The sequence below is a fragment of the Podarcis gaigeae genome, assembly GCF_964106915.1.
Source record: "Podarcis gaigeae genome assembly, chromosome: 1".
Lineage (NCBI taxonomy): Eukaryota > Metazoa > Chordata > Lepidosauria > Squamata > Lacertidae > Podarcis > Podarcis gaigeae.
Genome location: NC_139678.1, coordinates 133,106,984 through 133,134,789, shown reverse-complemented (window position 1 = coordinate 133,134,789; position 27,806 = coordinate 133,106,984). Strand labels below are relative to the sequence as shown.

General features: G+C 47.2%; 1 protein-coding gene across 3 annotated transcripts in view; it reads right to left on the bottom strand.

Moving 5' to 3' along the window:
- The window catches only part of COL6A1 (collagen type VI alpha 1 chain), a 46,011-nt gene that overhangs the window by 7,650 nt on the left and 10,555 nt on the right, over positions 1–27,806 (bottom strand). For all 3 annotated transcript variants that reach the window (XR_014557350.1, XM_083708520.1, XM_083708521.1), the window contains exons 5-21: positions 26,886–26,999; positions 26,771–26,791; positions 25,775–25,795; positions 25,636–25,680; positions 17,135–17,188; positions 14,429–14,473; positions 14,302–14,328; positions 13,454–13,480; positions 13,301–13,345; positions 12,568–12,621; positions 12,001–12,063; positions 11,211–11,273; positions 9,710–9,763; positions 9,591–9,626; positions 8,281–8,343; positions 2,429–2,491; positions 47–109 (exon numbers count right to left, since the gene is read on the bottom strand). Coding sequence is in view for 2 of the 3 variants with exons in the window: in XM_083708520.1 (XP_083564646.1) it covers positions 47–109; positions 2,429–2,491; positions 8,281–8,343; positions 9,591–9,626; positions 9,710–9,763; positions 11,211–11,273; positions 12,001–12,063; positions 12,568–12,621; positions 13,301–13,345; positions 13,454–13,480; positions 14,302–14,328; positions 14,429–14,473; positions 17,135–17,188; positions 25,636–25,680; positions 25,775–25,795; positions 26,771–26,791; positions 26,886–26,999 (858 nt within the window). In the remaining variant the exon portion in view is untranslated. The remainder of the gene's footprint in view (positions 1–46; positions 110–2,428; positions 2,492–8,280; positions 8,344–9,590; positions 9,627–9,709; positions 9,764–11,210; positions 11,274–12,000; positions 12,064–12,567; positions 12,622–13,300; positions 13,346–13,453; positions 13,481–14,301; positions 14,329–14,428; positions 14,474–17,134; positions 17,189–25,635; positions 25,681–25,774; positions 25,796–26,770; positions 26,792–26,885; positions 27,000–27,806) is intronic.

Here is a 27,806-nt window from a genome sequence, read left to right as displayed (position 1 = left end):
AGGCAAGGAATAGTTCCCCTAATCATGGACATTAGAATATACTAACCTCCGGTCCAGAAGGGCCTTCATCTCCTCTGTACCCTTTAGGACCAGCTGGGCCTGCTTCACCCTAGAAAAATGGGAAGACATCTCAATGGCTTCACCCTTCAAAATATGTGGTCAGCATAAAGTTGTGCAAAGAGCAAAAGCCTCAGCTCCAAACTCCCTCAATGACCTCCTGGTGAATCCCTTTGGCATATCGGCTATATGATTTCATGATGGATTGGCAGAACTGAAATGTGAATGACTTGACGGGCCAATCTGGATCTAGCAGTTCCGAGTTGCACTCAGATGCAATATAAGAGAGCAAATCCAACTGGACACACTTCTGAGTAGCCATGGCTTGGGCTACTGATGCTTTATTCACAGGCTGACCTGTGTAACCTGAATGCATTTGTTTGTTTGTTTGTTTGTTTGTTTGTTCGTTCACTCACTCACTCACTCACTCACTTTATATTCCACCTTCTTCCCAAAGGAGCCCAGGGCAGTAATGCTGAACCATTTTCTAGATCAACGTGCACAAGAATAACTAATAGGAAGCAACTGGAAAATGTCACACAGTCCAATTTCTTTGTGTCATAGAATGGGGTTAGAAGGCATGGACAGCATGAGACAGCATTTCCTGGCAGAAGGTGTAAGAATTTGACTTTTCTCTCCCCCTCAAAAAGAACGGCCAAAGCTGTCATAGGAACTAAATGAAAGGCAACATCTGTCTTGGGGAGGGGAAAATGAGCGAAGGGTACATATTGTTAACAAATGTGCCCTGGAAGGGAATAAGGACCATTTTTTATTTGGAGGTGGGTGCTGGAATTAAGCAGGGTCAACATTCCTGTGCTGTAGACTGAAGAACCAGAAATTCACTGTAACTTCACAAAAGCAAAGCGCTAGTAGGATCATGGAATTGTAGGGCTGGAAGACCTCAAAGGTTACCCCGTCCAGCCTCCACTCTGGTTTTGCCAGGAAAGAGGAGGGAACAAGACAGAATCAGTTGGTCTATTCCACAGCCTCTGCATTTCCCCAAAACTTGTAGCCAGTCCTCCTTCTTTCCTAAAAGGCAGGCTTCAGATTTTTATGATGTTCACGTCAGTTCAAATGATGAATTATTTGTCCTTTTAGTCACAAATTCAAGTGCCTACATCACACTGTCCATGTATGTATCTTAAACATCTTAAAATGTACATATCTTACTATGGTCAGATCAAATAATTGTGGCGTAACATCCCTTGGGTAGCTGTGCAGCTGCCCTCCCCCATTTTGAAGAATGCATCAACACCAACTTCTGAGCTGCTTTCTGTGCTGCACAGTGCAGGCGGACAGCTCCTGCACCAACCAGTGTGGGCCAACGGATTTGGGGAAGGCTCTCATCTCCAGGGTGGGACTTATGCCAGCTTTTCTTCTAGCAGGCTGTTTTTAATTATTCCTTCTGACAGAGAACACCTGCATTTAATTTCAACTACACTCAATACTATTGCTGGTACTTCACAACAGACTGGATGGGATCCATTTTGGCAAACAGACCAGAGCAAAGAATCCTTTCTCGAAAAACAGGACGAAAATTCCTGGAACCTGAGGAAGGATATGCTACCCCCCGGGGTACACTTGGGCAACTAGGAAAGGTAAAAAATTGAAAATGTAATAAAACATCATTAAGACCAAACTGGTTGTGTCATTAATAGCATCTGCACAACCCTATACTATGAGTTTCAAGATATTCAGGGTGCAGCCAAGGTTTTCTCATTCACCAAGGGTTCTTCCACACTTCTGCTTCTCCTGTGCCTAGAAATCACACATCTGAGTGGTTTCCCGCAAGATCCACACTTTTTAGGCACGGGTCCAAGTAGTTTTCCCTTTGCCCCACTCCTTTTCCAAGGGAAAACCTGCTCTTTAGCAACAGATTGGAAGAAATGGCAACCTGGGGAAAACCAGAATTGTTGTTTGTGCCGATTGAGTGCTAAAGAGCCCAAAGTGAAAGGACCAAGTCTTATTTCAAGGACTGGGAAACTGTGGCCCTCCCTTTGTTCACCTCCAGCAACTTCTGGAGAGCCACAAGTTCCCCACCCCTTGCCTGATTTTTCTTGACGCTTGACACTTATTGGTCTATTTTCATTAATTTTAGCACTGTTACTTCATTACATTGTTCCCTGCCAAAAATTCATTTTGTTGAAATTTTCTCAACCAACACATGGCAATTTCCAGCTTTCATTGTGGGTCAGAGGTAACATGCAAACCAGACAAGGGGTGTGGAGAAGAGTCTAAGAGCTATCTCTAGCTGCTGTAGACCTGGCAGGGTTTCTGAGCTGGTCTCTGGTTCCCTCGCATGCATTAGCTTGCCTTTTGCCTCTGCCCATACAACAGATATGGACTATCAAGTGGGTGGAGAATGGCTTACTGGCTCTCCAGGCGGTCCAAAAGGTCCTTCTCGTCCTTGGTCACCCTGTGGCCCTGGGTCACCCTAAAAACAAGAAGAAATTGAAAAGGCATCAACAAAAATACTTTGCAGAATGGAAGAGCAAGCAAACACGACAGTTACAGGAACAAGGTGGTCTTCTCCATATCTAATTGTGCTGGATTTCCCCTGTAATCAGCAGAGACGAGACCAACCCATATCAAGCAGAAAATCTCTAGAGCAGCGATGACTAACCTGGTTAGCCCACATTGACCACAGTGAATGACAGCCATCTAAGAAGGTGGGACTGAAGTCTAATTTTTTAAAAAGGACACATGTGAGTCACAAAAACCCTTTGGCATCACAGCAGGGGACGTGCAGGAGTGCTCAGTAAAATACTTTTTTAATGCTAAAACATTTTTCAACAAAATGGACACATTTGGAGGGGGTGTTGTAGGATGACAAAAATAAACTCTTGGCATCATAGTGCTGGACACATAGAGCAGTAACACTTTTTTTAAAATGACAGGTTTCCCCCCTCTTTTTGGGGGGTGTTGTGCTCCAGAGGAGTTTGTGACATGTGGATCAGCAACAGATAGAATGGTTTTGTTCACAGCTTGCTCACGTTCACATCAGCCATTTGAGTTTTGACATGAATATGGGATCGTCATTACCATAATCCAAGAGAATGGTTTCCAGAAGACCTGAAAACTCAAGTTTTAAACATGATTCCTGAGAAGTAAGTCCAGTAGTTTCAAATGGGCCAAAAGAAACATGAGGATAAATCAAGGAGGATAAATGACTTGCCCATGTAAGTATTCCACGTGAGCCATATGAGTGACTGGTCTGTTTGAATGCTGAGTCAGCACAGCAGCAACTGAGCAGGTGTGCAAATTCTGCATGCAAATGGGGGCTCATCCACACTTCCATTTGCCCGACTGCTCCCCCTGGGAAAACCCTCTGTTTGCTGCTGAATCAGAACAAACATTATTCAGGTTTTTTGCGGACTGAAGTTTCTTCCAATTCAGCAGTAAACAGAGGGTTTTCCCAGGGAAAGTGGTGGGGCACAAGGAAAACTGCTTGGGCCCATGCCTAGAAAGGCTGAGACAAGCAGGAGTGTGGATGAGTCCCGTGTCCGCTTGCGTGGGAAGGGTTTGTATATGGCAGGGCATCCATGGATCAGGCTGGCCCTTTGCCCACAGCCAAAATCCCACCCACTTTGGCCCTTCTCTTCTCAGTCCTTTATCAGCAGAAATTCACTATGAATGACTCTACTCATAGCTCAACCAAGGCTACACTCTTGCTTAAAAAATGGTCTGGACAATTTCAAATTCTCTCTGTGCAGCGCTTACTTTCTGCAGGCTGCCAAGATATTGTTGTGCAAGTACCTATGGGATTGTTACACAAGAGAAGGGCAAGAAGCCAGGATAGTGGCATACGTGGAAACTGTATTTACCAACAGCTCCCTGGTGGCCTTGCTGAGCTGATTTGTATTAATTAAAAGAACGTGGGGTTCTGATGGGAAGCAGAATGGCTTCTTGCAGCCCCACAGCTGAGAAATCACTCGTGGAGAAAAAGTCACTTGCCAGCCCACTTTCCAAGAGGAAAGCAGCACTGTAGTGTATATGGCAATGGAGCAGGAGTGGGGCTACAGCTTCCATCAGCCATGATGAGTAGAGGCTGTGAGGCTGGGGCTGAGTCCTCCACTTCTGATGGCCCCTGCAATGGAGGGCCAGACTCCTTCGGGTACCTTTAGAGGACAGTTTTTTCTTTGTTTGCCGAAATGAATACATTAGAGCAGCGGCCCATCCCAAAAAGCACATGGCAGCCCCTCTTCCTTCTCAGTGGTGTAAAACCTTGACATGAGCGGAGTATTTGGCTGCACTGAAAAATCAGGAAATGCCGCAGCTTCTGCCTTGTGCATTGGGAGCCAGAGATATCAGCAGCCAGTTCTCTGCAAAGCTGGAGAAGCTGCTCTCACATAATCCGATTCTTGGTCTTAAAAGGAGAAATAAGTGACCCTGACAGAAGTACCAGTTCAGAATGTACATTTCCCTGCACAAACACAAGATAACACCTAAACATTTGGTTGCTTTTTGCCCTTGCCCTATCACATCCATAAGAGTATATTTTCAACGTCTTGCAATAGGTAAGGGCAGCACTAGAGAAACCCAGGCCCAATTTCAGCCCAGTCGCAAAGCTCACTGGGTGGCCTTGGGCCAGACCTTCTCCCTCAGTCTGAGCTACCTCTCCGGGATAGCGTCAGATCTGGTGCCACTTGAAGGTAAGAAAACAACTGCCCCTCCCACTGCTGCCCCTTCTCCTGCTTCTCTTATTTTTATTGTTTTTGCTGTTGGCAACACGGCAGCGCTGTGCCTTGTCCCTTTCTCTGCCTCACTCTGAGGAAGGGAAGTGGAGTCTTTCCTTACAGAAAGCCACCGTGGGAGAGTTCCTGTATCATGGCTGCTTTTCCAGGATGGCTAGGCATTCTCTAAACTTAAGGAATTAACAAAAGAGACTGGCAGGCCCTTGCCTAGACCACCTCACTGAGAATGCCTCACTCTGAGGAAGAATCTTTTTTTCCTTCCTCTGACAGGCAGAGAGGAGAGGGCAGGCAGGCAGGCAGGCAGGCAGGCAGGGGAGAGGTACCAGACTGGACTGATCTGAAGAGGCTTCCAGAGAGGCACAAAAGACAAAATGGCAGGAGGGACCAAGTTCTGTTCTGCTTCCCTCCAGGATGGGAGCACCCTTGCCTTCTAAGAATGACTACTACCCTAATTCCAGCTCTAGTACTACAGAAGAACCACATTTTTCCTATGGAAAATATGCTGTTGTGTGAGTACAGTACTTGAAAAATGTGATATGCCTACAACAGATGTGCAACCTTGAGGGAAGGCAGGTTAACTGTGCATTACAAGCAAGAAACAACTGTATTTTGTAATGTGATGCTGAACCAATTATTTTATATTGTTTATTTAGAACTATAAACAAACAAGCAACACTTCAGCAGTATTGCTGCCCCATCCTGGGTCTTTTGCCTGCAGATTATAGCTCCAAACCTGATGCAGCAACTATACTTAAATGTTTACATGTGTGTGTGATGACACCTGTATGATGGGTATTTGACTTTCCTGGTTTTTGCCCCACAGAGCTGCTGGAGGGGGCACAGGTGCTCTTTTTCATTGTGCTAATGAATCTGGCTCAAGGCCCACATCCATTCTTAGGTAACTGAATCAACACAGTAAGCATCTAATGACAATGAAAAAGTACTTTCCTGTCAATCTGCTTGGAAATAGAGTGTCTAGAACACCATATTCCACACCTGCAAGAAGTCATAATGGTTGGGTTAAGCTCAGAGCACTTTAATGCTGATGCCTCAGGACAGCCCTTCAGAGAGAAAGCCTGGCAAACAGAAACGAGCAACTTGTCCAACATTTTATATGGAATTAGAGAAGCTGGGGTAAGCAGAGGAGTGGCTGTTGAACGCTTGCTGTCTGTGGAAGAGGCTCAAATGAATTCTGAAGATCAGCATTTGTGAAAGCGCCTAAACCTTGGGAGCTCCCCTCTTTCCTCCCTTTCAAAGAGCCCTAATTTAAGGCACTCTGCTGGCACATCTATCCACATCTGGTTCACAAAGTACAGTCGAACTGCTGTTTGTGAAAACATGAGATGTAAACAGGAAACTGAAATTTAGATGAGACTTGAACTTTCCTCCTGCTGTGCCTGCCCAGCACATCAAGCTGATTTATGGGTTTGTATGTTTGTACGGGCTCCATTTCCACTATGCATGACAGCAGAGAGCAAACTGTTTGCAGTTAGGACAGGAGGTTTCTTCACACCAGACACACAGTGACACACGACTCAAACGAAAGGATGCACAATGGGCAGAGTCCAAGACAAGCTCTTGCACCGCACAACCCTAACAGAGGAAAGGAGGTGGGCCTTTAAGGCTGCCGTTCTATAGCCCTTACTTGGGAGGATGTCTAAGAGCTTAGCCTCACTTACCTCTCCTCCACTCTTCCCAGGCATGGTCCATGATTTAAAAGCTCTGTGTTGGAGCATACACATCCCCCTTTTTTTTTTGTTACAGAGCTTTCCCGATGAAAACCCTCTTTAAAGCTCAATTGGAACAAGCGCCAATCTGCGGAAAACCTGAATTGATGTTTGATCTGATTCAGCTTTAAAGAATGGATTTTCAGTGGGAAAGCCCAGGGCAACTCCCCCAAAAATCCCCCACAACAACCCCATGCTCGGACACAGAGCATGCTCTGGCTGACATTGGGCCAGATGAACTGATGTAATGGGAGCTTAGGCTCAAAATGTTGACCGTGGGGTTAGTTGAATGTTACAGAGATGTATTTTCACCATAAGGTTTTCAAAAGACACCTTACAGACTGACCAAGTGAGCTGGAAGAGAAAAAGACAATGCCTGAGGTTTATATGGTAGAATGCAAGGTCTCCCCCCCCCCCCCCCGGGAGGTCTTGAGCAGATGAAATGAAGGGGAACCTATGATTTAAATGCACGATGCTTACTGAAGTTTTTTTTTAAATTTAACGGCACTAATTTTTCTCAGTGGCATCAGAACAGTTTTCCGTTCTCCCTGGCAGAAGTTGCGCCACTGCCCATGTTGGTTTTGGATAGATAAACTCTACAAGTTGTCCAGCTCATGTGCCTGTTGGGTGATTCAGCTTGGGACAGACATATAAAATATTTTCCTACTTACGCCCAGTTCATATGGAGGAGCTGAACCCTCTCCCTGAAAAGAAACATTCTCCCCTCCCCTCTACAACTGCACTGCTCTTGGTTTGCTTAGCACCAATATATGAATGCGACCCAGGAACTCCCCAGTGAGTCATGCAGATCCTCCAAGCCAACATAGCTGTAAGAAATTCAGTACATAAACAGGTTTTAATAGAAATGGGTAATTTAGGAAGCAAACGGAAAAGGCTTTTTTTAGATGTTCAAGCACTTCAGCAATGTTTGACCCAAACCACTCTACAGCTTTGCACTTTATTCCATACCTCATACAAGGTTTGCTTGAATCTTTACATTATGTAGCCATCTTCATGCCTCCTGCAACTTGTGAATATCACAAATGACAACTACATTTGCCGGCTCTAAAGATATATTTGTGCCTTTCTTCTACTAGACAGACTACTGCTCGTTGGCTGATGGATGAGCAGAGCACAGAAGCTGTAAGCTCTGGGTTGTTCCTGTGGAGCCCTGCCGTTACCTGCCCCACACCTGACGTCATGTGTGATGCCAGCCGTGGGGCAGGAGGGTGTGCTTTCCTGAAAAAGGCCTTGCAGCCAAACGGAGAGACCTGGAGGGCCATGCTGCATCCACGGGCCAGTGACTCCCTCCCCCTTCTCAACCCCACCTGCTGTTTTACGGCTATTTGGGCAAGACACATATGGTAGGAAGCACAGTCTTGGAAGGGATGCAGGGCCCCTTGAGGAAGTCCTGCACTGAACAAATGCACATTTTTCATACCTTGCTCTGACGCAGCCCTGGCAGGAGGAGAGGGAAGGCGGTAGGTCAGTGCTGGAGACCAGAGCTTATGAACTGGCAATTGAGGGCTGCTAAAGCTATCTGCACTTGCTTCAGGCCATAAGGCAGGAACAGGGCACATGATCATTGTGACATTGCTCATGGGAAGGGTAAAATGCCAGGGCCTGCCGCAGAACTTTGAGTGGCCCCATTTAAGGACAAAAACAAATCCAGCTAGCATATAGCAGATCTCTCGGCCTGGTACACCTTGGACAGCTTCTGTGCATGCTTGAGATTGAATAAGGCAGTGAGTGGAAAGACAACAAGCTCTACTGAAATATTATTTCGGGATTTGCTTGTTTACCTTTTCTCCTCTTGGTCCACGGGTACCAGGGTTTCCTAGCGGCCCTCTTTCTCCATTTGCACCCTGTGTGATAAAGAACATGTCAGAGATGAGGAAATTGTAGCACACTGGATTTGACTGACAGCCAGAGCAGTCAGCTTTGTTATCTGATGGCTACATGACAACGCGACTGTGTTGTGGTTTTCTCTCATCTGGCAGAACTGAGTGGGGAAGGCAGTATAAGAGCTTGTCCTCAAAAGCCCATTGAGAAGGTAGTTGAGAACATGTTGGGGTCAGGGGGAGATCTCCTGGGACAGCTGTGACCTAAGGGATATATCAACCTCATAAAAGGATAATAATGATGGCAATGCTCAATTCCTCAGGCAGCCCAGAGCAACAGGGAAGAAGGCATTCTTGGTTGTGGCACCTTGTATGTGGTTTCCCTGGACTGCACATTTTTACCCTGGGAGTGCATTCTGTTGACCATTCTGGTGGCAGGCCAAAGCTTTCTTTTATTCCATCAGGCTTTTAAAATGGGCTTCCTCTGCTTTATTATTGTTTTGCCATTGTTGTTGTTGCTGTTGTATCTCAGGTGTCAAAGAGGTGTGTCTTCAGGACATGACAAAAACTATGCAAAACTCACCTTTGAGAGGAGGAAATTCCACAGCTTAGGTGCTGCTACAGAAAATGCCTTCTCTCATTCTGCCACCCCCAAACCTATAAGAAACTACAAAGACTGTCCCTTAACTCCTGAAAGAATCTCTAAGGTGGTCACTGAGGGCTTTAACACTCATGTCAACACCTTGAACTGGGCCCAGAAATGAACTGGCAGCCAATGCAGCTGTTTTAGAATGGGGATTATGTGAGTTCTGAATGGAACCCCAGCCAATAGTGTCTCTGCTGCATTTTGGACCATCTGAAGCCTTTGTGGCAACTTCAAGGGCAGCCCTGTGCAGAGCATATTCCAATAGTTCAGTCTGGACGTTGCCAGAGCACAGAGTGCTGTGGTCAAGTAATCCCTGACCCAAAAGGACTGCCGCTGGCAAACCTACCAGAGTAGGAAACAAGCACCCCCAGCCACTGAGGCCACCAGAACCTCCAGTGACAAGGTTGGAGCCAGGAGTTGAAAAAGGTTCTTTGCTGCAGCACTTCACAGGTCGCGGCATTCTGTGCCAGGTCATCCCCATGGCTTTTAATCAGCCCTCCATGTCTCAACTACTGCTATGTTGGGTTTTCAGAGGATTACTCAAAATTGGTGCCTCGAGTCCTCATATTGTTGGTTACTCTAGCCAACAGGCATACTTCCCCTGTAATGAAAACAGTAGCCTTACCCTGTCTCCCGTGGGGCCATCTGGGCCAGGATTTCCCTATAAGAAAAGGAAAGAAATGTTGAAATCAATCTGTGTAGCGATCTGGTCATTTAGACAATGGAGAATTTTTACGTGTCTACCTCATCTCCCATTTCTCCTTTCTCTCCAGGCGCTCCGGACTCTCCAGGCGGTCCCTAAACAAACACATGCGAGACAAGAAATAAGCACATTAAAATGAAAGGATTCCAAAATAAGTGACTGGGAGCTCAGGCACCAGCTGTGCGCCACATGACAAGAGTTGATCTCAAGAATAGAAATGGATATATCCACTAAAACAAGATGGTCTTCTTTGGGGTTGTCATTCAAAATTGACATATTCGCTTACACAAACAAAATTTGAAAAAGTGGTGCATTGGGAGGGTATCTTTTATTTAGTTGCTAATCTTCCACAGTCTTGTTCTTTCAGGTGTTTCTTCAAATGGATGAATCATATGAAAAATGAAAGCAGGTTGGAAGCCAAAGCTTGAAGGAAAATGGCTGTTACTGAATTTTGTAATTATTATTATTATTATTATTATTATTATTATTATTATTATTATTATTTATACCCCACCCTCCCCAGCCAAGGCCAGGCTCAGGGTGGCTAACAAGCAATAATAAAAACAAATTGAATGAATACAACTTAAAAACGAAATTAAAATACAACATTAAAATATTGAGGGGGAGGGAATCAAATTGGCTCCAAGCCAAAGGCCAGGTGGAACAACTCTGTCTTACAAGCCCTGCGGATAGAAATCAGATCCTGCAGGGCCCTGGTCTCATGAGGCAGAGCGTTCCACCAGGCCGGAGCCAGTGTTGAAAAGGCCCTGGCTCTGGTTGAAGCCAATCTAACTTCCTTAGGGCCCGGGACCACTAGGGTGTTGCTATTTATGGACCTTGAGGGCATACCGGGAGATATGAAGATAAAAGCATAGCCTCCTCTAGAGAGAACAATTCATCCTCTCTCTCTGGGCCCCCACTTTGGCCAGTAAGGTGACTTAAGCCAAATTAAAGGTTTTCAGGCAAGATGCCCCTTGCCCCTTTCTTTCTGGGCCTCTGCAAGTAACTGAGTGGGCAGGCGGCAGATGTCAATGCTGCTCTCCCTCCCAGCCTTCGCTGCTCACGCAGCCCACCATTTTAGGGCGCAGGGTCCCAATCTTCATAATATCTCAGAGGTAGGGAGAAGAGCGAGGCAACTTCTCCCCTTTCTCATTACCCCTGCTTGCTCTCTGGCCCACCGTCACCTTTGGGCAGCAACAGGGAACAGCAGAAGCCAATGGGCCCCAGGCAGAAATATACTTGAGCTGAGCCATGGGTCTCAGCAGGAACCTGACTACGCTAACTCCATAGACGTTTAGAACACATATCAGAGCTGGGTATAAAGACAGATCTTCTCAAATGCAAAGGGATTGTTGTTTCACTGCCAGATGGCTCTTCTTTCATGAACTTGTGGGGAAAACTAAGCATGGTGAACACCAAGCTCCTTTTCACCTTAACTGACTCCTTGCAAAGAGAGTGTGTAGGTAGCAGAGACACTGAGGACATCATTGCAGTAAGGAAAAGAACTGAGTGATCATCTACAGGCCATGTCTTCAACCTTACCTTATCTCCAGGACTTCCAGAGTTTCCTGTCCTCCCTGGTCTTCCACTAAGCCCAGGCTCTCCCTTGAAGGAAATAAACCCAGACACAAAACAGAATTGTGAAACTAAATATGACTCACTATTTTAAATTCAACAGTCCAGTTTTTAAATTATAATCTGTAAGCACGTGCATAATTTTGATCTGCCCCAGAGTGCAGGCACCAGCCTTGATCAAGAGTTCAAGAACTTTCAGAGGAACCACAGTAGACCCCAAACTGGAAGGAACCAATGTTCAGTAATCAGCTGGTGATGGGAGAATTTCCTCCTAGTCCTGTTCACAAGTATTCTGGGAAACCTAGATTCTGAGCTTAGCCACACTTACCCTGCTTAAAAGCCCCATGTCTGAGCATTTTTGTTTTGCCCCAGAACTTTCCCCCAGTGCATTCTTGAAAAGGTGTTGCTAGGAAAACTTGAAGCCTCAATACAACATAAATTTTGCTGCAGTAAGATTGTTTTTCAACCCCATGATGTTGATCACACTTCTTTTGCGCGCGCGCACACACACACACACACAAAAGCAGATAAAGGGTGCATGATCATTTTAGGCAATCAAAGTCGCCCTAGCAAAACAACATCCAGGAACAGTGCAACTCACTAGGCCTCTTCCCCAAGCGTTGTTCTGCAAGTGTGGTGAAATGTTCATGTTCAATTTCCACCTGACTACCTGACTTTCAGCATAGAACTGTTCCCTGACCTAAATAGATAGCTATACTGCTCCAAGCCATAACAAAGAAAACAGATTATTATTCACCTTTCTTCCTTTGGGTCCATAAGGACCTAGATCCCCTTTTGGCCCAGGAGGTCCTTGTAAGCCCTGTTGCAATCAGTGCAGGTGGGAAACAAAGATAAATCACATATGTTAACATATTGCCATGATCCTCATCAAGGGTAGGGGCTGATTTTTCTCTGGGATCTAACTGTCCCCCTCAGGTATGTGTCCTGCCACAGCCTCCCTCAATCTCCCAGCACTGCATTTCAAAATTTCCCATGTTGCACTTTCTCCTCCACTTGTGAGATTCTGCTGCTCACACTGACTCTAGGAGTGCACCTATATCCAATCCAATCCAAATATTTATTACGGTCATAGACTAGCATAAGGTAAAAGCACCCCCATACATAAATAAAACATGCTAGATAGGCGATAAGGCAACTGCAGAAGTAGAGGGTGCACATGCTCATTCTCTCAGCTGCAGTAGACCGGCATAAGATAAAAACACATAAAACATGTCCCTCTATCTAAAAACCTGCACCCACTATTGGAGACTCAGATCTCTGCTGCTACCAACCTAGGGTGATCTAATATGTTGAACCTACGTACATCAAATCCTGGGGATCCTTTGCATCCAGGTAACCCATGAAATCCTTGTTCACCCTGTAAGGAAAGAAAAGTTGTCCAGATTGATAATCTGCCATTGTTGTTGCTTCTTCTTCCTGTGATCAGCAGCATGCAGCAGGCTACTATATAGCATTCACGGAAAGTGAAATTACCCAAAGAAACTAAATCAGTGAGCTTTCTAAAAATAATAATAATGGAAGCAACTGGCTTTGATACATGGCAAACAGTTCTTCAGACTTAGGCAGCCCCACCTGCTCTGCAAACGGTGGACTCCCACTCCTGGTCTGGAAAGTGTTGTGCCCATGACATTAACCTGACTCCATATCTACCCTGAATCCATCCTGTGTTTTGATGCATTTCCCCACAAACCAGCTTCTGCCTGAACCCAGAAAAATAAGAACCCAGCCATGTTTTATGTTGGTAATGTGTACACAGCTTTAATGCAGTCTAAAAAGATCTGAGTTGCTCATTCCAGCATTCCAGCTTAAGCATTTGGTGATTTCCCGTCTAAGCGCTTGGATGCTCATCACATTGCCTATTCCTTCTGCATCTCTGTTCTTCTTACCTTTAGACATTTAGTGGTGATTTTCTTGGAATGAGCCTTTTCAGGCCCTGTTGCAAATATTTTTCATGCACATTTGCTCTGACTTACATATGTTTCTTTGTTAGGAAAAACATAGAGATTGTGCCCTGTGCATGAAAATATTAACCATACCTTCTTGCCATCTAAACCATCGATGCCACGCCTGCCTTTCTCTCCCTGAAAGGAAAAAAATGCAATAAATGTAAAAACAATGTTTGTTGTCTCCAGCATAACTTTCCAAGTAGCATCCACCCCCCCCCCCAAAAAAAAACCCCCAATACATACCTTGGCTCCTTTTGCACCTCTTGAGCCCTGTGGATGAGAAGAAGATTTAGTTTGTGGTACCAGCTACTGAAATGTGCCTCAGTGATCACCTAACCAACCAGGGGGGAAGGTATATTTATTATTATTTTCATTTGTATCCCAGGTGGCTTTTCATCCTGGCATTGATCAGATCCAAACCTGCTTAAATCCAGCAAGGCATCTTTATCATGTGTCCTCAGACCACAGTCTAGGAATCCCCTCGCTAACTGGAGAGATTGTTCTCTCATTAAAAAAAAAAAAAGATGGGTAAGTGGAAACTTACAAAATATTTCAGTTCCCACCCATCACCACTGACATATCTATAAGCAACAAAAGCATAATTTAACTGTTTTGGTTCTGACAAAAAGCAAAACAAACGCCTTTGTATTCAACCCCAAATTGCTACTTATAATTGGATGCTCATGGCCAGGGCTTTATACTGTGATATTTGTGATATTTTGGTCCTAGTAAAAGCTGAATAGGTAAGAGCTCCAGGTAAGGATTGTTTAAATGGCCAGGGCACAGATGGGAGGGAAGCCCTTCTGTTCCATCAGCTCTGCCCCCTGGCCAGCCTGGATCCGAGTCTGCACCTCCATTCGTCAATCTTGGGTGCAGGCTAGGATCTGGCTCCTGATAGGCAGCGTGGGCTTTCACTGGCTCCGCCCATCAGGACAGGAGGCCAATCCTGGGATTCTTCTCTGGGTCCTTGACACCAGCAACACCGTGGCACCATGAGGGTGAGTGGACTTGCTGGACCATTTTGGATTTTTTATATTATTATTGAGCAGACTCTTCTGTAGGGTTGCACTGTTAATCAATGGCACACTTACCTTGTCACCTCGGGTACCTTTTTCTCCCTAAACAGGACAAGGGGAAAAACACATTACAAAATGAAGAAAGGAGACAAAATTTAACTACAGAAAGTCAAATTAAGCAATCCGTTAACCAACAGTATACCTTCATGCCTTGGTAACCAATGGGTCCTGGGTCACCTTGCTTCCCCTAGAATAAAGTAATAATAAGAAAAGTCACAAACCACTTTGCACAAAGTAATCAGACATCTGCTGTCATATGCACTAGTATCTGAAGATTTTTAGGCAAAAGCCATTTTATTATAATGGACAGGACATGAAAGATTGTACATTAATAACATTCTATAACTTTTAATGTACTCCGTGTATGTCATTGTGGGTGAAGACAAGCAGCCATTCTAAGGGTTCATTCCACCATTGTCACCTGGGAAAACCCAACCTTTGCTGCTGAATTCGAAGCAAACATCAGTTGGGTTTTTGCAGATTGAAATTTGCTCCAGTTCAGCACTGGAGTGGGTTTTCCCAGGGAAACCAGCTTTGCAAAGGCAAAACCACTTGGATTCATCCCTAGAAAGCATGGGACAAGTGGAAAGGCACCCAGCCCTGTGATCTCTAGGCACAGAAGAAGCAGGATGTAAACGAGCCCTAACTGTGGTGAAAGTAAGTTGCAACACACATTCTTTGCTCAGAAAATGAAGGCCCAGGGATATAGAAAGGAGGCATTCAAACTGCCTTTAGAATCCTGTCTTCACTTGATGACTCCCAGTGTATTTAATTTACTGTTTAAATACATAAAACTATTTGTACCCCACTTTCGATCCACAAGGTGATTAGCTACAAAGGAAACTAAAAGAAAACCAACACTCATTACATACAGTCCAAACAGTTGAGTGAATAAAAATTCCAACAGCAGTCTGGCTTATAAAACCAGCAGTTAGCAAACTCTAAAAGCTTTGTGAAAGAGACGCCTTTGCCTGGGATGTTTCTCCCTTCGTGGATGAGAAGGGGGAGCTCTTGTGGGTCTGCAGCTCTGATCATGCCCCCAAACCTCTAACTGGTTAACTGGCTGATGGAAATTCAATTAGTTTTCTGATTAACCACAGGAAAAGGTCAGCGCTCTCCGGCAACGGCTGTGCGGCTTCGCTCCGTGGAAAAAGCAGTCGATTCAAAGCACCGCGCCGCTCACCCCGTGAGTAGGGGAGGCACAAAAGGTGCCAGCCGAATCCCCACGTTCACAGGCTTCAGCACCTGCGATTTTTAATGGGTCTCCGCCTTCGCCATGGCGGCCTGACCCAAATCCCCACGGGGCAAATTCCTCACGATCAGAGGAATTCCGAGATTACCGATGGCGCTAACCCGGAAGTTTCAATTAGTTTTCTGGACAGCCAGGGAAGGCATTCAATCTCCCCACTGAAATCAGAATGAAAACCCAAGGAAAAAACCCTACCTAATGAGTGCATGAAAATGAAACCAAAGGAAAAAATTTAAATGAATGAAGTGCTGTTTCCTGATCTTCCAAACTAAAAACAAACAATATGAGTAACCATCCCTTTGGAGATGTGGGAGAAACTCGCCACCTCCCAAACTAAAAGTACCCAGGTTTGGTTTGGTTTTTTTAAAGAGGAGGGAACAAGGAATACACACACACACACTCCACCCTGTTAGCAAATTGTATCCCAAAGAGGACTGAATAACCCTGCCTTGTTTGTGCTTTGAAAGAGGTGGATCCCCAAAGGCAGGCAACAAATAAATAAATCTGAGGGTAGAATATGTTACTGTTGGCTTCTTGGCCAACACCTGGCAAAAAAGAGATGTAAGTTAAAGGGCTGGAAATATAGGGGTGGGGTGACTCAATGTAGCCTAAGCCTGGTTGAGGCCTCTTGCCAATCTTACTTAATGGGCAGAGAAACCCTCATGCGGGCCAAGGAGTAGCAGAGGGGAAGATCCACCAATGGCTCTCAAGTCTGGCTGTCTCATGCTGGGCCCCACTCAAGGTGAGATTCTGGGTTGAGGCTTCCGGATCCAATTGCCTTAATGGAGTAGCTCCCACGGCAACCAGAGATCATTGGCAAAGGAATAAAGAAAGATGACAGAGGGTAATTAGCTTTGTAAACTCCCCCCAGGGTCAGGGGAAATCGCTTCACTCACGGACCATCAGTATTACCACCCACAATGATTCTGTGGAGCAGTCTTCCCCTCTTGGGGATATCTAGCTTGCTGGGTGATTCTGTGGAGCAGTCTTCCCCTCTTGGGATATCTAGCTTGCTGGGCTTAGTGCTCCCTTTGATGTACAGAGCGACACCACCTCTGGCACATCCTTCTCTGCCCTTCCTGTAGAGTTTATATACTGAGATAGCTATGTCCCACTGGTTCTCTCCATTCCACCAGGTTTCTTTTATGCAATATATCAGTGCACTTCACGTCACCCTTCTTGGCTCAGAGGCTTCTAACATTAGCATATAAACACTTGTGTACAGTCTCTCGCTTGAAGTGTCTTTCGTACTTGCATTTTTATCTGCCTGGGCTCCATTCAGCGACCTTCAGAAGTGTATGCAAGGGCATTGCTACAGAAGATGCAATGACAAATGAGGGCCTTTGATTTTTATAAATAAATCTTCCCTTCATAATCTTGCTTCATAATTTGTGTTCTTATTTTGTATTTTTATGTTGTGAATTGCCCTGAGATCTTCAGATTTAAAAATTTAAAAAATAAATTATGGTAGTCATCTGAGCAAATGTGTAAATAGCATGAATCAGCTTTTACAGCACCCAGAGAAGGTTTCTCAATAGGTTTCCCTAAACAAAGTTTTATTTTACTTGATTATTTCCCAGTCAAATAACGGCGACTTACAGGCTCTCCAGCATCTCCTTTTTCACCAGGAAGGCCAGGTTTTCCCCTTTCTCCCTGAAACAAAACAGAAGTAAACATGAGACACAATTTTGATTTTACATTCAGTTCCATAGATTAGGATTCCTGCATTGCAGGAGGTTTGACTAGGCATAGCTGTCAATGTTTCCCTTTTTAAAAGGGAAATTCCCTTATTTCGAATAGGATTCCTTGCAAGAAAAGGGCAAAGTTGACAGCTAGGTGGACTAGGAGACCCAACTCTACAATTCTATACAAATGTATGGGGTGGGGGGAAGTATGTATGGGGAACCAAGAATATCCTCAGACTTGTGAATGAGATGAGTTTCCTTCCAAGAGCCCATTTAATTGGTGAAGCCACTACCACGTTGTTCTTGTAAATCTGTTTGTTTTTTAAAAAATCTGCCACACTGCAGACATTTTCAAAAGGCAGCTTTAAGTAGTTGGTCCTTTGCAACACAGAAGGAAGTCTAAATTACACGTAACAACAACATTAGACAAATGATAGACATCACCACAACATAGGTAAAGGTAAAGGGACCCCTGACCATTAGGTCCAGTCGTGGCCAACCCTGGGGTTGTGGCACTCATCTCGCTTCATTAGCTGAGGGAGCCGGCATACAGCTTCCAGGTCATGTGGCCAGCATGACTAAGCCGCTTCTGGCGAACCAGAGCAGCGCACGGAAACGCCGTTTACCTTCCCGCCGGAGCGGTACCTATTTATCTACTTGCACTTTGACGTGCTTTTGAACTGCTAGGTTGGCAGGAGCAGGGACTGAGCAACAGGAGCTCACCCCGTCACGGGGATTCGAACTGCCGACCTTTTGATCAGCAAGCCCTAGGCTCTGTGGTTTAACCCACAGCACCACCCACGTCATAGCATTTATTAATTAAAGTATTTGCAACCTGCTTTTAATCTAAAAGTCTCCACACTACAATTTAAACAAAAAAGGTTATCATAATAATATAGTTTTTAAAAAAGATACACCCTGTGGAGATTTCCAGCAGCACTGATATCCAAAAAGATTGAACTTTGGGGCATTCCCACCACATGTGGAGGTATGTCTCCTCCTCCTCCTCTTTCCCCCCCAATGTCTGGGACAATAGTGTTTTATACAGAATGTAAATGAACTGTGAAAAAGACTATGAATTGAAAGTGGATATGTTATATGTACATTTCCGTCAGGGTTTCAGAGACAGAGAGCGAGCGGGAAGGGTCCCAGGGTGATGAGGAGGAGGACGACAACGACCCGAGGTTGTCTCAGAGTCCGTCAAGCGATTCGGAGGATTCCCAAAAGGGAGCCCCCCTGGCCAGGCCGAGGGGCGATAGAGGGGGAAGCAGTCAGAAGCAGGAGAGCGGAGGGGGAACCCCCAGTGGGAGTTGGAGATTGGGACCGGCTCCTCTGTCGGAACGGAGTGAAAGGGGTGGAGTTACCAGTGTGTCAGAAAGAGCAGAACAGGAAACAAAGGGGGGAAAGAGTTCGGAGCAAGACGTCCTGCCGGGAGGGGTGGAGAGTAGCACCGAGAGCAGCGTAACTGTCGAAAGGAAGGTCAGAGGCAACGTACGCGCGCCAAGTTCAAATGTGGAGGCGCGCGGAAGTGAGGAGAGTCCTGGGGAGGAGCCTGGTCCCAAAGCACGAAGGAGGGGGGAGCAGGCGTCAGAGGACTCAGCCTCTGGGGAGTCCCGGAGGGAGGGAACACAGGGGGGCAGGAAGACCCTGCGGAAAAGGAAGGAGAGGAAAAGGTGGAGCAGTACAAGCCTCTTAAACTGGTGCAGAGGCGGGACGGATTCAGAGGGGACTTCTACGATCTAAGAGTAACAGATCCGGAGCCACGGAGCTTGGATGTAATGCCAACAATGTTCTTCAATAAAACCTTTTGTATATAACTTGGACTGGACTTTGGTCTCTTGTGAGCTGGGACCACGGGTGGCTCTGACAGTAAGTCCCCTCCCAAAGAACGCAAAAATTTTTTTTTTGCAAAGCTCACAAACGGTGACAGCCATGAGTGCGGAGGATCAGCTGACAGCGCTGCAAACTACAGTTTCCGAACTCACCGCTGCAGTCCTTGCGTCTCAGAAGAAGCATGACGAAATGGAGAAGCGCTGCCAGGACCTGCAAACAAGGTGGGAGCGTGCAAGCAGGGAAGGTTTCCCAGGGTCCAGATCAGAGGGAATTGGACTTGGAAGGCGGGGGGGCAGTCTAGTCACCCACTTCGATGGGAACCTGAAGCACTACCCCAGTTTCAGAGCAGACGTCTTGTATGCACTGCACTTGCTTCGTCATGATTTTAAAGATGAGGAGGAGAAAGTGGGATTTATTATTTCTCATTTGCATGGGGAGGCCAGAGCGTGGTTGCGCAATTTGTGGCGTGAAGATGGCCCTGCCCGCCGCGATTCTGATGAATTCATTAAAGCGATGGATGCGTGCTTTCAGTCAACCGTGGATTTGGATCTTGCGCGCAAGGAAATATTTGGACTGCGGCAAGGCAAAGCCACTGTGCGTCAGTACCATTCCAGATTTTTTGCGTTACTGACTGCGTTACGCTGGGAAAAAGACTGCACACCTGTGAGGGATTTGTTCTGGGAGGGTCTCAGCGGTCCCATAAAGGATGAGCTTGCCAGGGGAGACAGACCTCAAACCCTGGAGGAGGTGGTGCAGAGGGCTCTTGCGATAGGGATACGACACGAGGGATGTCCTTGGCACAATGAGGAAGAACGTCAGGTGCGTGCACCAGCAAGGACATCTCCTTTCATCCCCAGGGATTTCGGCCAGGCACATCCCTCGCCGCTGGTGAGGCAGGGGGAGGAGCCGATGGAAATTGGTGGTGCTAAGGCTCAAGCAACAGCCAGAGCCCCAGCTTCCGGTCCAGTAAAGGCGAAGCCTCCTAGAGGGACCAGGAAGTGTTACATCTGTGACAGTGCACTGCACATGGCGAAAGAGTGCCCCCAGAGGCTCCAGAAGCACACTGCAGCTTTAGCAACAGTAGCAGCAGAAGTGATCCAAGAAGAGGAACCTCAGGGAAACGACAATGCCTGGCTGGAAGCATAATTGCTGGGGCTCAGCCAGGCGAATCTATAGAACAGTCCCCAGCGTCTTTGCAACCCACAGACCCTTTGCCACCCAAGCCAGCGGTGCAGCTCACCGCAACACTTCAGTTGCCGAATGGGACCACCCTAGAAGTGCCCATCACGATCGATTCTGGGAGCAACGCCGATTTCGTGGGGATGCAGTTCGTCAAGCAGCATTGCATAGCGCTTCTGCCCGCCACAACGCCTCTGAACGTAGTCACGGTGGATGGCAGGAAATTGCTAGGAGGGCAAGTTGTGCAACAGACACCTCCCATGGTGATGCGTATTGGAGATCACCGAGAAGTCATTAGCTTCAATGTCACCCACCTGTCTGACACGCCTATAGTATTAGGCATGAGTTGGCTGGAGAGACACAGTCCTGCTGTAGCGTGGTACCAACGCCAGATCACCTTTTGCTCATCGTACTGTGCTCAAAATTGCATCCAGTCCTGCCAGGAGGAGGGGGCTGAGCAGCAGCTGCGACTTGGCATGGTGCAGGCAGTACCTAGCAAGTACGAAGGGTTCCTGGAGGTTTTCTGCGAGAAGGAAGCTGACCAGTTGCCGCCCCACAGACCTTATGATTGTGCCATTGACCTGTTGCCGGGGGCGCAGCTGCCGACTGCGAAACTGTATTCCATGTCTGAGGACGAGATGCAAGAACTCAGAGAGTTCATAGAGCACAATTTGAAGCGTGGATTCATCCGGGAATCTAAAGCAGTGGGGGGCAGTCCTGTGTTCTTTGTGAAGAAGAAGGACACGCCCCAAAAAAGACTCATTGTGGACTATCGGACCATAAACAGTATGACCAAACCCAAGGCCTTCCCCATGCCCAAGATTGATGATCTCCTAGCGATCGTGCGGAAGGGGAAGATCTTCACCAAATTGGATCTGCGTGGAGCGTATAACCTCATACGCATCCGGGAGGGCGATGAGTGGAAGACGGCCATGTTCACGCCTCTGGGCACGTATGAATACAGAGTTATGCCGTTTGGCCTCCAAAATGGATCTCACGTCTTCCAAGCCTTTATGCATCACGTGCTAGCGGGACTCCTCTACAAGAAATGTGTGTGTTTTCTCGACGACATCCTGATCTTTTCGGAAACGGAAGCGGCCCATGAGAGGGACGTAAAGGAAGTCCTGCAGAGACTACGGGAAAACAGGCTCTACGCCAAGTTAGAGAAGTGCCAGTTTGATGTGACGGAGGTGGATTTCCTAGGCTACAAGCTGTCCGACAAGGGGCTGGCCATGGACAGCGTCAAGGTCCGCGCGGTGTTGGACTGGAAGAGCCCACGCAATCGGAAGGAAGTCCAGAGATTCGTCGGTTTCACCAATTTCTACCGCAAATTCATCAGAGGTTTTGCAAAGGAGACGGCAGCCATCACGGACACTCTGAGTTCCAAGAAGAAGAAGTTCGTTTGGACGGAACAGGCGGAGCGCTCTTTTCGGAAGCTTAAAAGCCTTTTCGCCTCCGAGGAGCAGCTGCTGCATGTGAATCCAGGCAGGCCCATGCGAGTAGAAACCGACGCGTCAGACAGAGTGGTTGGAGCCGTACTCCTACAAGAAGATTCGCAAGGGAACTGGAGACCCGGTGCCTTTTACTCCCAAAAGCTCAGCAAGGCGGAGCAAAACTACACCATATGGGACAGGGAGCTGTTAGCCATTCACGCAGCTTTCAAAGCATGGCGACACTTCCTCATAGGAGCCAAGCACACAGTACAGGTCCGCACGGACCACAAGAACTTAGAGTATTGGCGCACGGCGAAGCTCCAGAGCCAGAGACACATGCGCTGGGCGGAATTCTTCGCGGATTTCGACTTCCGAATAGAGTACATCCCGGGAGATTCCAACGTTATAGCCGATGCGCTCTCCAGGAAACCGCAATATCTCGATGAAGCGGCGCCAGTAGCGGCCAAGCACATTTTCGCGCCGCAGGCGTGCGCTGCCATCACAGTAGACCTGGACGCGGTGCGACGCGCGTTGCAAGTAGATCAGTTCGCGCAATCCAAGATGGAGGAGTTGCGCAGAGGTTTGCAAAGAGACGAAGAGTTCCAACTACGCGACGGGCTGTTAACTCGCAAAGGTGCCCTCTACGTACCAAGCGACGAGCTTCGCGCAAAGGTTCTGCAGCAGTTGCACGACGCCCCCAGTGCGGGCCATTTCGGCAAGGAGAAGACAATAGAACTGGTGGCAAGAGACTTTTGGTGGCCACGGATGCGTGGAGAGGTAGCGGATTACGTCGCCAGGTGTGACACTTGTCAAAGGTCCAAGCCAGTACACCAGAAGCCAGCGGGGCTGCTGGAACCGCTGGAAACACCACAGCAACCGTGGGAGAGGGTAGCCTTGGACTTCGTTACTGACCTACCCAGCTCCAGAGGGAAGACGGCGGTACTGGTGGTAGTGGACCTGTTCACCAAGATGGCGCACTTCATTCCATGCGCAAAGGTGGCGACGGCGGAACAGACTGCCAAACTCTTCATCGATCACGTGTTCAGGGTGCATGGGCTGCCACAGTCCATCCTGTCCGACAGGGGGCGCCAGTTTGTTTCCAATTTTTGGCAGAAGCTTCTAGGTATCCTGCACATCAAGATCAACCTAACGTTGGCGAGACATCCACAGACCAACGGCCAAGCTGAGAGGGTCAACGCGATCATGCAGCAGTACCTGAGATGTTACGCCAATCAGCGACCCGCAGCTTGGGTGGACTACTTGCCGATGGCAGAGTTTGCCTATAACAACACGAAGCACGCGTCCACGGGGGTGACGCCGTTCTTCGCGAACAACGGTCGTCATCCCAGAACCTTTCCGGGGTTTGTGGCACCGGGAGAGGGGGTGCCGCAAGAGGCCGACCAGTTTGCAGCGGAGCTGCAGGAGGTGCACGAAGAGCTGCGGAGACATTTGGAGCTAGCCAAGCAAGCATATAAGGTGCAGGCAGACAAAAACAGGAGAGTGGGGGAGGACATCCAGGTGGGGGACTGGGTGTGGTTAGCGGCCCAAGCGATGCCAGCCAAGTCGTTGGCCAAGAAGAAACTAGGGCACAGGCAGTTAGGGCCGTACCAGGTGGAGGCTAGAATCAACCCTGTAGCCTTTCGACTGGCCCTCCCCGAAGGTTCCAGAGTGCACCCGGTCTTCCATAGGTCGGTGCTCACTCCCTACAAGGCACCGCACAGGTTTCAGGAGTCTGAAACAGTATCGGACCCACACATTAAGTCACCGGAGAGGGAGAGAGCGCCTAGGGCCGAACCTCTCAACGAGGTCACAGAAATCCTGGACTCGAGATGGGGGGAAGAGGGGGTAGAATACTTTCTAGCCAGAGAGGGTACTCCAGCCAGTGCCAACAGTTGGGTGCCGGACTACGCTTTAGACGAACCTCTTCTAAAAGACGAGTTCCATGCCCTTTTCCCGCATAGACCCATGCCAGCCGAGTACTTTGATGACTGGCTCTTTACGCCCACACTTTCAGACAGTACTTTCCGGGGTTTTTCTTCCGCCGAGGAGAGAACGCCAGAATCAAGCCCGCCCAGGGGATCGTGCTCAGGGGTGGACACAGAACCCTCTTATTGGTGGGATGAGCAACCAGAGGAAGACTGGCGCAGGAAATGGCTGACGGGACCTTGGCCGGCAGCACCAGACGAAGTGCCAATGGAAGAGGGAGAAGAGAACACTTTGGGTGAAGAACCCGAATTCGAACACTCATACACCGAACTGCAAGCAGAGGACATGGAAGTACAAAAACTGTATCCTGCATCTACCTCCGAAGAGCTGCAGCTCCCACAACCTGCACCCGATGGGCGGGAGGGGGGAAGGGGGGGCTTCGAGGGGGGGATGGATGTCAGGGTTTCAGAGACAGAGAGCGAGGGGGAAGGGTCCCAGGGTGATGAGGAGGACGACGACAACGACCCGAGGTTGACTCAGAGTCCGTCAAGCGATTCGGAGGATTCCCAAAAGGGAGCCCCCCTGGCCAGGCCGAGGGACGATAGAGGGGGAAGCAGTCAGAAGCAGGAGAGCGGAGGGGGAACCCCCAGTGGGAGTTGGAGATCGGGACCGGCTCCTCTGTCGGAATGGAGTGAAAGGGGTGGAGTTACCAGTGTGTCAGAAAGAGCAGAACAGGAAACAAAGGGGGGAAAGAGTTCGGAGCAAGACGTCCTGCCGGGAGGGGTGGAGAGTAGCACCGAGAGCAGCGTAACTGTCGAAAGGAAGGTCAGAGGCAACGTACGCGCGCCAAGTTCAAATGTGGAGGCGCGCGGAAGTGAGGAGAGTCCTGGGGAGGAGCCTGGTCCCAAAGCGCGAAGGAGGGGGGAGCAGGCGTCAGAGGACTCAGCCTCTGGGGAGTCCCGGAGGGAGGGAACACAGGGGGGCAGGAAGACCCTGCGGAAAAGGAAGGAGAGGAAAAGGTGGAGCAGTACAAGCCTCTTAAACTGGTGCAGAGGCGGGACGGATTCAGAGGGGACTTCTACGATCTAAGAGTAACAGATCCGGAGCCACGGAGCTTGGATGTAATGCCAACAATGTTCTTCAATAAAACCTTTTGTATATAACTTGGACTGGACTTTGGTCTCTTGTGAGCTGGGACCACGGGTGGCTCTGACAATTTCCTTACTTATTTGCTTGCTTTGTATCACAAAAAAATCTTCAGTAAAAACAATTTTTCAAAAGCACCCTTTGAAATTTATGCTGTGCTCTTTGGTTCTTCTGCAAGCTCACATGTACACCTGCCACCCCTTGTACTTTGGACAATGGAAGCATATGAAATAGGACCCCTAAGAAAGATCTCATCACACTGGTAAGTTCTTATGGGAGAAGGCAGCTCTTATTTCTTAAAGTATCCTGGGTCGATCCCGCTTAGAGCGATTCAAGTCATCCCTTTAAATATTGCCTGGAAGCAAACCGGAAGACAGTTAAGCTACTGCAAAATTGGGACCGCATTCTGCACACAGCTTGCACCAGCAACCCTCAGGCAGATGCATTTGGAACTAAGTGGTGTTTCTAATTACTTTTCAAGGAGCTCATTTCAGTGGACTAATCCAGATGTGAATAAGGCAAGAATCACTGTGGCTAAGCAATTTCTTTCCAGGAAAAGTTGCAGCTGGCAAATCTAAGCTATTAAAGTGCACTCCAGCTATCAGTGCCGCCTGTACATCCCAGTGTGGTGCTAGATCCAGCAGCACCTTTAAGCTCATTCAAGATTAAATCCTGGCTGGCTTCTATTTTCCCATTTGCTCACCTGGCATTGACCAGCAGTAGACAAAGATGGTTGTGTCACTGGCTGAAAAACTGGAAGGGTGGAATACCTTGCAAATGTCACATGTTTTCGCCACTGTCAGTCTCCTTGTCCCACCAGGGGCAGTGTACTCCTCAAAACTTGTTAGATTTTCCACATTCAGCCTTATAGGTGTGACAAATTGAGTAAAATACCAACCTCATATCCTGGATCCCCTAATGGTCCTGGAGGGCCTCGAGCAGGCTGCAAAAAGAACAGTGAAGAGTTAGTGATTTGAACAGAGAAATGGGACCATTTTGACATTAAATATAATTTATATTATCAGATAGACACTCACCTGGCATTCATATGAGCAGCACTGCCAAGAAAGAGAAAGTATACCATTAGAGGAAGAGCAAAGGACTCACCGGGAAACAAATTTCACAGAACACACCCTCTTTCTCTACTAATCTAGCAGAAAAACCATTTATTCATGTTTATGCAATGAACTACAGTTTAACATATCCCCCAAGGTTTGCTTTGGTCAGCCCTAGGGGGAGTTAGAGATGTGCCATAGGCTTCCATGTGATAGATGGCAAACTAATCTACTGAGTACCAAGATTGGTAAACTGAAGCAAAAGACCACACTAAAAAAACCCGGGAAAGTTCCATTGCTTGACTATACACCAAAATGTTGGCAAATCTGAAACAAATGTCCCTTTAAATGGAATAAAACGGTCTATTTGCATGTGACTTTTTTCCTGCAAAGCATGCAATGTATTTGCATGCGACAACTGCACATGAGTCTATTTTGCTCCTTGAATAATGCAATCGGTCCTTTAGGCCTTTTTCCTCAAAACCCTTCTATACTGACAAGCAGCCTCAGCTTGGGCCAAGGGTTCCTCTCCATTGTGCTCCAGTTGGTGGGTACTTTAGGGTGGAAAGGGATGACCAGATGCCTGTCTGGAAGCAGAAACTTTGTGAGCAGATGGCCATCTATAACTTCCACCTACAAAGGAATCTCATGTTATCACTCCCCATGACTGCCCCAAAATGCAGGGAAGTAGAGAGGAGAGGAAGTTTCAGCCACCATATAATAGGCTTTTAAGAAGCTAATGTACAGGCCCAGTAAAGTGTTTCTGCTTGGCATGAAATGCTAAGCCAAACTCTGACTCATGATTCTGTGAGCAAAATAATTTCCTTTTTCTGACACACAGGCAATGGAAAAAGAGAATCCTGGGTCTCAGGTTTACATTTGCTCTGCAAGCTGAAGTTCTACTGGAGAATAAATGATGGAAACATACAGGGAAATTGTAAAAGTCGGAAATTATTCCTTGGTGGAAAAACAGCTTACCTCTTGCTCCACTGTCTCTGTCTGAAATAAATAAACAACAAAGAAGTCATATGAGGCACAAGATGGTTCAATGTATTTGACTCATGACAAACAGAGAGGGGAGACAGATACATACAATTCTAGCAGTGATTTTGTCAATTGTGTTGTCAATATCACGCGCTGGACGTCCAGTTGCTGTGAAATTCTCACGATAGGAATGGTCTGTGGCAATCACACCGAGCCGAGATTCCTAGGACAAGAGAAGCACATGGGCAGAAATGAGAAACCGGGGGATTTGTAAGGACTGCTGCTTTCTCACTCAAATCTAAGTTCCTTGGGGCTGCTGAACTGATGTAATTCTGTTCATCGGATGGCACTGCAATGAAGAAACTTGCTACAGAAAGCCCTATCTATAGTCAAGAGTCTTGCTTTCATGACATAAACTGCAGGAATACTGCAGACAAAATGGACATTTAATATAACACATTTTAACTGAATTATTTTCTCTTGGATGTGGGCAAAGTTTGTTGAAACTGATTCTTTACTTTTTGACAAAACAATTTATAGGGAAACTGGAGGAATTTATTAATAAGGGCGGGCACGAGCATGTCCACCGAAGCTGATTGTAAACAAAATTCTGACAGCAATGTTTGGCAGGCGCTGCAATCTCATAGGGGTGATGTGAAGCTCTTTGAGAAAATTATGTTCCTTCAGGGAGCCAGATTTCAACCTTGAGGTGAACTAAAACAAACTTCAAATCATAGTTGAGACGAAGAGCATTTTCTAGGACTATCTAGCAGGAAGGTTTCGACTCACTCTTCTTCCAGATCTGGACATACTGAGACTTTACTCATGGTTTCCTAAAACGAAGAGACTGGGTGATTGCTGCCAATGCAGAAAGTGGTTGTTCAAGGCTTGATACTTGTCCATAACTTCTTAGTAGTAGTTGCTGGTTTTGACTCACAAAACCTGTGGGGTAAACCTTATGTAGCTGTCACTTTTTCCTCACCTGCATTACAGGCAAAAATGACCTCCAATAAAAGCCTTTTCACACATA